Source organism: Dendropsophus ebraccatus, chromosome 1 (genome assembly GCF_027789765.1).
Source record: "Dendropsophus ebraccatus isolate aDenEbr1 chromosome 1, aDenEbr1.pat, whole genome shotgun sequence".
NCBI classification, from domain to species: domain Eukaryota; kingdom Metazoa; phylum Chordata; class Amphibia; order Anura; family Hylidae; genus Dendropsophus; species Dendropsophus ebraccatus.
In genome coordinates this window covers 108,212,752-108,223,389 of record NC_091454.1, presented here as the reverse complement: position 1 = coordinate 108,223,389, position 10,638 = coordinate 108,212,752, and the positions used below count along the sequence as shown (strand labels likewise).

General features: G+C 41.8%; 1 protein-coding gene across 1 annotated transcript; it reads left to right on the top strand.

The window, feature by feature from the left end:
• The first annotated feature begins 1,653 nt into the window (after positions 1-1,653).
• FEZF1 (FEZ family zinc finger 1) lies at positions 1,654-5,154 on the top strand. The gene is made up of 4 exons (XM_069956083.1): positions 1,654-2,442; positions 2,519-2,653; positions 3,932-4,064; positions 4,847-5,154. Exons 1-4 carry the CDS (start codon positions 1,654-1,656, stop codon positions 5,152-5,154), a joined length of 1,365 nt encoding a protein of 454 aa, XP_069812184.1.
• The last annotated feature ends 5,484 nt before the right edge of the window (positions 5,155-10,638 follow it).

Genomic DNA, 10,638 nt, shown 5'->3' with positions numbered 1-10,638 from the left:
GCTCAGGCAGGGTTATACTCTGCACCACAATTCATGGCTTATATTGTAGCATAAAAGCGCTGTGCATATAGCCGGACACATCCCAGCCCTAGAGAGCAGGCTGCGGCAGATGTTAGTGGCTGCAATCAGTACAGCCTATGGCACACTGCCCATGGAGGGGCACACATCTCATCATATCCAACAGGTTCTATAGACGTGGGGGCCACATAACGCAGCAATGTGAATCCGATACTTGGGGAAGGCAGCAATTAAAGTATTAGCTGTGATCCATCTGCTGCTCAGCCCCGCGCTCCGCTCCCCTTTGTCTGCCGCTCAGCAAAATTACCAACACACACAAAGTGAATGGCTGAAAAAAAGAGACCTCCAAGACTATACTGCTGCTGCTCCATCCAATACACATTCATCTATGGCTCTCATCCCCTGTCCTGTCCATCTCTACAAAACTCTAAGAGCTGGCAATTTCCTAGCATCCATGGTCCACAATAGCGCCTTAGGAGAACATGATGGCTGTAACAGAAGAAAAGAATAAGATGTGTGTGTATTTTTATTTTTTTAAGTACTTTCTCATTGTTTACACTAACAGATTGCTCTATTTGTTACAGCTGTCATATTATATATAGACTATAGTATATATATATATATATATATATATATATATATATATATATATATATATATAGGTTATTGGCGGGTTACTTGTCTCTCTGCCCTGGTGGGTGAGGGTAACACTTTCCTGTCTTGTAGCTACCATACATCACATACAGGAGCAGGCTGGCTGTTGCTAGGCCTATGGTGGACAGGCAGCCAGCTTTATCCCATAGCTGGGAATGACATCTTCCCCTCTTCCCCAATGTGACAGGGAGCTGGTAGAGAGGAGAGGAGCTGGTAGAGAGGAGAGGAGCTGGTAGAGAGGAGAGGGGCTGGTAGAGAGGAGAGGGGCTGGTAGAGAGGAGAGGGGCTGGTAGAGAGGAGAGGGGCTGGTAGAGAGGAGAGGGGCTGGTAGCACCTGTGTGCAGGGCCACTTGTCAGAGCCTCCAGACAGACCCCAGGAGAGCTATCCTCTGAGGAGGCTTGTTTGATAAATATAGAGCGACACCCTCTTCCTTGTCTCTCCCCGGTGCTCTCCTTGCCGGATGATGTCATGGAAAGGCAAGGAAGCAGCTTGATCTGCCATCAGCACTGGCCCCTGTGTACGCTGAGCAGATTGCGCAGGAAAGAGGCAGAGACGCCCCCACACCCACCCTCCTCCTCTGGGCGGGGGACTCCAAGCTCCAATAAAAGTAGTCGCCTATCACAAAAAAGGGAAAAAAAAGAAAGAGAAAAAAAAACTTTTTTTTTTTTCTGTTGACTGTTGGAAACGAATTGAGCAATTATCTAGTTTACCTTCTCCTCTTGGAAGTTAACGATTGGCGAGCTCTTTACTGCGTTATTGACACAACACATCCCATTGAGCGGGCCTGGTAGCAATAAGTAGTGATTGCTCCGGTGTCATTGCTGCTCCATGTCATGGGGAATGGATTGGCATCTGTCCACTAGGCTGCTCGGAGAGGGCTTCTGCATCACCAGGAGGATGAGGAGGAGGAGGGTGAGTGCCCCTCTCCCTGCACATCAATGACAAGGAGGGAAGAAGACAACTCTTGGACCAGGTAAGACATGGACAGTAGTCTTCAGCCCAGAGGAACCAAAGTCTTTCCAGCCCGAGAGCATTTGCCCAGCAGAGTCACCATGATCAGCAGCTCCAAGCCCCTCGCCTTCTCTATAGAGAGGATAATGTCCCGGACTCCAGAGCCCAAATGTCTCCCAGTGCCAAGCTTATTGCACAAGGGGGAGCAGAAACCAGCACTTCACCTCAATTCCTCCTCCTCCTCCTCCATCCCCTGCATGATCCCATTTGTACCAGTCAACTATGAACATTGTCCTAAACTGGGACTGAGTGCTCCTGAGCTGAGGAAGAGCCAGCAGGAATCGGCGCCAGCCTTCAGCTGCAATGAGCTGCTCAACTGCGCCGTGGCGCTAAAAGGAGACTTCCCGCCCCTGCAGCAGTACAAACTGGTCCGACCCCGGGTGGTCAACCACTCTTCCTTCCATGCCATGGGCGCAGCCCTGTGTTACTTCAACCGAGGCGATGCCCCCTGCCACCCTGCTGCTGCTGCTGCCGCCAGTATAAACATCCACCCAGTGGCCTCCTATTTCCTGGGCTCCCCCCTGCACCCACCCCACAAGTCCTACCTGGCAGAGAGGAACAAACTCCTGGTCCCGGCCGTGGAGAAGTATCCTGCAGGGGTGACCTTCAAAGAGCTGTCCCACGCCCACTTCCAGCACTACATGAAGGAGAGCGCCCAGAGCCTGGCCGACAAGATCGCCTACAAGTCGGCCGCCAAGTTCAGCAGCGCCGCCCCCAGCAGCAAGCCCAAGGTGTTCACGTGCGAGGTGTGCGGCAAGGTGAGTGCCTGCTCCGTAGCGCTCCCCGCTTACCCCCGGCACCCCGATACATGGCTTCTTATTCTCTCCTTTAAAGGTCTTCAACGCACATTACAATTTAACCCGACACATGCCGGTGCACACAGGCGCCAGACCGTTCGTCTGCAAGATTTGCGGCAAAGGATTTCGCCAAGCCAGTACCCTGTGCCGGCATAAGATCATCCACACCCAGGTACCAGGCAGCAGCAAGAACAATGATAATAATGATAATAATATTAATAACAGGATAGACCAGACAAGACGCACTGTTACAGATTGGATTCGATCACAAAATCCGCTAAAAGTTAGGAACTGAATTTACTAAGGGGGCCTTTACACAGAGAGATTTATCTGACTGATTTCTGAAGCCAAAGTCAGGAATGGATTTAAGAAGAGGAGAAATCTCATTCTTTCCTTTATGATCTGTTCTCTATAGTCTGTTCCTGGCTTTGGCTTCAGAAATCTGTCAGATAAATCTGTCTGTGTAAAGGCACTAACGGTATAGAGCTTGTGCATGGACTTTTTGGAAACAACATTTTTTTTATTAGTTTTACATCACATAGGAACAGAATCCATGTAAGATATACATCCATGTTGTATTATAGCAAGTTCCTAAATATCACAATAAATATAATTGCAAGATTACGTAACATAGATAGGTTTATAAGTGAGACAAGTATCCTCATAGTGTCAGTTCCGAATATAGACTTTACCTCGTTCCTATATGATAGTAATTTGTAAGAAGAATAATAATAATACAATTGTCCATCGTTAAACTATCACAGTGAAACAATGATAGCAGCAGCAGCATCACTTGTGGATCCCAGTGACTGATAGACCCTCATTCACATACTGCTGGATAAAGTATCACAATTATTGTTGAGCTAAAAAAACATTGGTATGGGATATATATATATATCTATATCTATATATCTATCTATATATATATATATATATATATATATATATATAATCTTAAGGAATAGTAACATATGAAGCAATTATCCTTTATATATTACTATATCTTCAGTATAACAGTAAAGAAACCATTAGTTTTATAAAATAACATGTTAATACTATGTTGATAAATAATGAACATAAGAAAGTAAATCGAGTATGTTATAGATTATGAGACGAATCTATCAAATACTACGCTGATTGTAATATCAGTTTGGATCGAGTAATATTATTATTATTATTATTATTAATAATAATAATAATAATAATAATATATTTTTGCTGATGATAATATTCCTAATTCTAGAATTACATATGATAGAACCGATGGGGGACAGATAGGAATAGTATTATGCTTATGGCAAGCCGCCTCTTCTAAGGTTAAGTAACCGCCGGGTTTAGAACTGTCGTTTTTGCCACGATTTCGAAGCGTTTTTTTGTGCTTTTTCTTGTAAGAGTCGAAGTCGAATATTGTTCTATATAGTGATGCTAATAAGGATTCTGTTTTGTCCAGGAGAAGCCGCATAAGTGTAACCAGTGCGGGAAGGCGTTCAACCGGAGCTCCACGCTGAACACGCACACGCGGATCCACGCAGGATACAAGCCCTTTGTGTGTGAATTCTGCGGGAAGGGCTTCCATCAGAAAGGTACATCATCTACCGGAGAGCTTTAATAGTTCACTTTATTGTTGGTGCAATGTTCTGCAGGGTTAGTTAACGGGGCTGTTCTGTAATGTGGGTGCAATGCTCTGCAGGGTTAGTTAATGGGGCTGTTGTGTAATGTGGGTGCAATGTTTTGCAGGGTTAGTTAATGTAATGTGAGTGCAATGTTCTTCAGGGTGATTTGATGGGCTGTTCTGTAATGTGGGTGCAATGTTCTGCAGGGTTAGTTATTGGGGCTGTTCTGTAATGTGGGTTCAATCCTCTGCAGGCTAAGTTGATGGGCTGTTGTGTAACGGGGTGCAATGCTCTGCAGGGTTAGTTAATGTATTTTGGGTGCAATGCTCTGCAGGGTTAGTTACTGTACTGTGGGTGCAATGCCCTGCAGGGTCAGTTGCTGCACTGTGGGTGCAGTGCTCTGCAGGGTTAGTGACTGTACTGTGAGTGCAATGCTCTGCAGGGTTAGTTACTGTACTGTGAGTGCAATGCTCTGCAAGGTTAGTTACTGTACTGTGAGTGCAATGCTCTGCAGGGTTAGTTAATGTATTTTGGGTGCAATGTTCTGCAGGGTTAGTTACTGTACTGTGAGTGCAATGCTCTGCAGAGTTAGTTACTGTACTGTGGGTGCAATGCCCTGCAGGGTTACCCAATGGGGCTGCTGCTGGGTGGTGTGGGGCAGTGAAGAGTAGTAATTAGGAATTAGTGTGAAGAGCCGGTGAATTGGGAAATGATCACTTGAAGTGAATGGCGCTCTTAATCACTGCTTGCAGGGAATTACAAGAACCACAAGCTCACTCACAGCGGGGAGAAGCAGTTCAAGTGCAATATCTGTAACAAGGCTTTCCACCAGGTCTACAACCTGACCTTCCACATGCACACCCACAACGACAAGAAGCCCTTCACCTGTCCCACCTGCGGCAAGGGCTTCTGCAGGAACTTCGACCTGAAGAAACACGTGCGAAAGCTGCACGACAGCGGCACCGGGGGGGCACAGGCGGGACACGACCAACTGCTATCACCGGCCCGGGAGCAGCCCCCCCGAAGCCAGAGCCCGGAGCTGCAGAAGGCCATTTACTGACACTTACCGCACAGTGCAGACAGGAGCCGGGACCGGGCGGAGCACGGAGGACGGGGCCCCGGGAGGACTTCCCACTATCCCGGCCGCTGTGCTCGGGGTCGCTATAGCCCGGTGCCCCCGGTTAGTGCATGCACCTGTCATTCCTATGGTTTGAGTATTATAATAAGTTGTTCTTGGACTCTTCGGTTGGTGTGTTCTGTATATGTGCCGCCCCGCAGCATCACCGGCCACGGCTCCTCTATAGCTCACCTATTTATTATTCTTACTCTTCTATTTATTGTATATATGCACAAGAGGCCCTTTCCGTTGTGTTTCTCCCACATGTTTCATCCCCCTTTCTGCTGCTGTCGTGCAGGATGCAGAGCTCCTCTATATTCATGATGATGATGATGATGATGATGTATCCAGATGATGAGTTTTATTCTTGCACGTAAAATAAATGGTTTCCTTGTGGTTCTGAATATGCTGGAGGTCTTCCCGTAGTCAGCCTGGGCTGTGTACACGGATAGATAGATAGAGAGATAGATAGAGAGATAGATAGAGAGATAGATAGATAGATAGATAGATAGATAGATAGATAGATAGATAGATAGATAGATAATCAGGTAATTCAACGGCACTCCAGATTAGATGCAAAAAAATGTGTTCTTTTATTCCATATCTCAAAGTGCAGCACAGCAATAGGAAACAATGTAGGCAACGAAACGTTGCCTACATTGTTTCCTATTGTTGTGCTGCACTTTGAGATATGGAATAAAAGAACACATTTTTTTGCATCTAATCTGGAGTGCCGTTGAATTATCTGATTATTTAAGTGAAGTTCGTGGTTGGAACTTGCGACTGGCACCCACGTACTCCTTTGTGTGCTGCTGAATTTACTACAAGATAGATAGCTTTGGTATATACATTGCATCTAGATAGATAGATAGACAGATAAATAAATAAATAAATAATAGATAGATAGATATGTGATTGATAGATAGATAGATAGATAGATAGATAGATAGATAGATAGATAGATAATAGAGGTGGTGCAGAGAGTGCAGCAGCAGCAGCAGCAGGTCCAGGACACGGTAGAAGCGCTAGCAGCATCTGCTCCAGCAGCTGAGGGGGATTTGCCATAACAGTGAGACGAGTGACACTAATTAGGGGGGTAATTAGCGCCGCGTTACCGGAGGCTGCCGTTACACTATTACCGTGGTGAGCTGTCAGGTGTGCAGAAACTGCGGCTGCCGGAGTCCGTTACACCGGCCAAGGGCAGCCCCATCCAGGAGCCGTTACTGTATTTACAGACACTAGAACCGCAGGGCAGAGGTCATCTCCGCCGCATCCAGTCTGTACAGGAGTCGGACACACCACTTAATGCTGCATGATCGCATTGATCGCCATCCACATGATTAGATCTGCAGGAAAATGTGTCCATCTTCTATAACAAAAAAATCAGAGCGGCACTCCGTGGCGGATGGGTGGTGCACGAGGAAGGGAACACGATCCCAGCAAAGTCCAAGAAAGTAGAAATCCCGGCAACTCACCACTCGATCATCATATAGTATAGCTTTATTTCAGTTCCATAAACCAAGTGTGAACATATTAGTAGCAGAACGCGTTTCGGCGATATGCCTTTATCAACTGCAGTTGATAAAGGCATATCGCCGAAACGCGTTCTGCTACTAATATGTTCACACTTGGTTTATGGAACTGAAATAAAGCTATACTATATGATGATCGAGTGGTGAGTTGCCGGGATTTCTACTTTCTTCATCTTCTATAACACACACACACACACACACATATATATAGTGGACACTCTGATAAGGGGAATCTCACAGGTGCTTTTATTGGCACATTTTCTTTTTATACTTTTCACTGTCTATTGAGTCGCCATGCATTTTATACACTATTCTTTCGCCTCTTCAACTATATAACGTCACTATGGGCTGTAAATAAGTGATGGAAAATGACAGAATAATATAAGTGATAAGACTGTGATAAGACTATTTGTATGTACACATATACTTGTAGATATGTATTGAACCTCGTGTTATTACTTGTCTAAGTGAGATAAATTATTACAGTATATAGATAAATAATAAATAAAAAGATAATTATATAGATAAATAGATAGATATTAGATAGACAGACAGACAGACCGATCTAAAGAAATAGTCCTCGTTATGGCGGGTGCAGGCTTGTCCAGGGCTGTGATCAGGGTCCAAATAATTCCAAATAACTCCTACTAAAAGACTGCAGCGTTACAAGTTAATGAACTAAAAAGGTGAGTGGGGGTTATTCTATCACAGGGCTGTTGTCATTGAATAAACTCACCTTTTGCTTCACTAACGTGGAAAGCTGCAGCATTATTTGGATTTAGGTAAATAAAAGTGAAATAGGTAATTACATAAAAACATAGAAAATACATAAAAAGACTAGATAGACGTGAGATAGATATTAGATGGCTAAATAGATAATGTAAGAGAGATAGATAGATAGATAGATAGATAGATAGGAGATAGATAGATAGATAGATAGATAGATAGATAGATAGATAGATAGATAGATATCCAAACAAATTCCAACGGCACTCCGGAGACTTCAAATCAAACGTGCAATTTATTCATATTGTGCAGCACAGCAAAGTAGCTTACTTTGCTGTGCTGCACAATATGAATAAATTGCACGTTTGATTTGAAGTCTCCGGAGTGCCGTTGGAATTTGTTTGGATAACTACACTGACCCGTGGTCTAGGTCCTCTAGCTGGCACCCACCCCCACCTTTAACTTTGAAGCTGTGCTGCCTACTATCCTTGTAGATAGATAGATAGATAGATAGATAGATAGATAGATAGATAGATAGGAGATAGATAGATAATAGATAGATAGGAGATAGATAGATAGATAGATAGATAGATAGATAGATAGATAGATGATAGATAGATAGATAGATAGATAGATGATAGATGATAGATAGATAGGAGATAGATAGGAGATAGATAGATAGATAGATAGATAGATAGATAGATAGATAGGAGATAGATAGGAGATAGATAGATAGATAGATAGATAGATAGATAGATGATAGATAGATAGATAGATGATAGATAGATAGGAGATAGATAGGAGATAGATAGATAGATGATAGATAGATAGATAGATGATAGATAGATAGGAGATAGATAGGAGATAGATAGATAGATAGATAGATAGATAGATAGATAGGAGATAGATAGGAGATAGATAGATAGATAGATAGATAGGAGATAGATAGAGAGATAGATAGATAGATAGATAGGAGATAGATAGGAGATAGATAGATAGATAGATAGATAGATAGATAGATAGGAGATAGATAGAGAGATAGATAGATAGATAGATAGATAGATAGATAGGAGATAGATAGGAGATAGATAGATAGATAGGAGATAGATAGGAGATAGATAGATAGATAGATAGATAGATAGATAGATAGGAGATAGATAGGAGATAGATAGATAGATAGATAGATAGATGATAGATAGATAGATGATAGATAGATAGATAGGAGATAGATAGGAGATAGATAGATAGATAGATAGATAGATAGATAGATAGATAGGAGATAGATAGGAGATAGATAGATAGATAGATAGATAGATAGGAGATAGATAGAGAGATAGATAGATAGATAGATAGGAGATAGATAGGAGATAGATAGATAGATAGATAGATAGGAGATAGATAGAGAGATAGATAGATAGATAGATAGATAGATAGATAGATAGATAGATAGATAGATAGGAGATAGATAGGAGATAGATAGATAGATAGATAGATAGATAGGAGATAGATAGAGAGATAGATAGATAGATAGATAGATAGGAGATAGATAGGAGATAGATAGATAGATAGATAGATAGATAGATAGATAGGAGATAGATAGAGAGATAGATAGATAGATAGATAGATAGATAGATAGATAGATAGATAGGAGATAGATAGGAGATAGATAGATAGATAGGAGATAGATGATAGATAGATAGATGATAGATGATAGGTGATAGATAATTACAAACAGGTATCCCAGTTTATTTGTCGTTGCACCAGGATGAATCCCTCAGATGATGGTATTACACGTCTCTCTCTATCTTTCATCATATACAATTAGTCTAGTCAGCACTGAGGATGTGTCATTACTGATCTTAACCTTTCAATGTAATTCAATTAGGAGTGTCACTTACAGAATAGTAATGAAGGATCGGCTCAGTAACATAATTTCTTATGAATTGTTTCTCTAGTTCTTGCAGCATGCATACTTACATTTTAGACTATTTTTGCACTTTAAAATGAAATATTACCGTTACAAGCAATAGCCCCCCCACATATATATATATATATATATATATATATATATATATATATATATACACACACACACCCCTGTACGCGTGTAATATTTAATCTATTTCCCGTGTCTAGTCGCCTGTCTTACCAATTGTAACTTTCTCGAGCTATCTATAGCCGGCAAGTCTACATTGTACCTATATTATCTATAGAATTCATATCTACATTGTACCTATATTATCTATAGAATTCATATTTACATTGTACCTATATTATCTATAGTATTCATATCTACATTGTACCTATATTATCTATAGTATTCATTTACATTGTACCTATATTATCTATAGAATTCATATTTACATTGTACCTATATTATCTATAGTATTCATATCTACATTGTACCTATATTATCTATAGTATTCATTTACATTGTACCTATATTATCTATAGTATTTATTTACATTGTACCTATATTATCTATAGTATTTATTTACATTGTACCTATATTATCTATAGAATTCATATCTACATTGTACCTATATTATCTATAGAATTCATATTTACAGAGTATTTATATTATGTATTTATCGGCTCCCATGTACCCTGGATAGTATATAGAATGTTATTCTTGTGGATACAGAAGGGATGCTAATGTTTCTGTACCTGGTGTCTAGCTCTTCCTGGCACACGCCTGGGCATATGGGATCTTTATGTTATGTGCAGATCAGTGCAGGTTATAACCATACATGCCTATTTGTATCTGCTTATATAAATGTTGTCTTATCTGGACTGTGAAATGACAATAAGTGGAGACAATGACATTGGGAGCCCTGGCTCCTGCCATGCTATGGGGATAGAAGAGCGCTCAGCGGATCCGGTATGTTTAGGTCAATGTCTTTGTTTCCCTCTAGTAAACAATACACAACACAGAGCCGGCGGTACCGTCACCGCTCACCGATTTGGGCATTCCGCGCGGAATATCTGCGATTCGTCAGCTCTCCTAGCTGTAATGTCACTCAGATGCAGAACTATATGGAAAACTCCAGAATAACTTCATCCTGCAGTTTGTTACATGGCAGAGAGTCTGCAAGCAGAGACCCCCATAAATGTGCAGGGGATGGCCATGGGGATGATCATGCTGCTGCTGCTGCTGGGGTGGACAGTA

Coding starts and splice junctions, on each gene's coding strand:
- FEZF1 (XM_069956083.1), top strand. CDS start 1,654: ATGGACAGTAGTCTTCAGCCCAGAGGAACCAAAGTCTTTCCAGCCCGA. Junction 2,443..2,518: donor CGTGCGAGGTGTGCGGCAAG/GTGAGTGCCTGC, acceptor TCTCCTTTAAAG/GTCTTCAACGCACATTACAA. Junction 4,065..4,846: donor GAAGGGCTTCCATCAGAAAG/GTACATCATCTA, acceptor CACTGCTTGCAG/GGAATTACAAGAACCACAAG.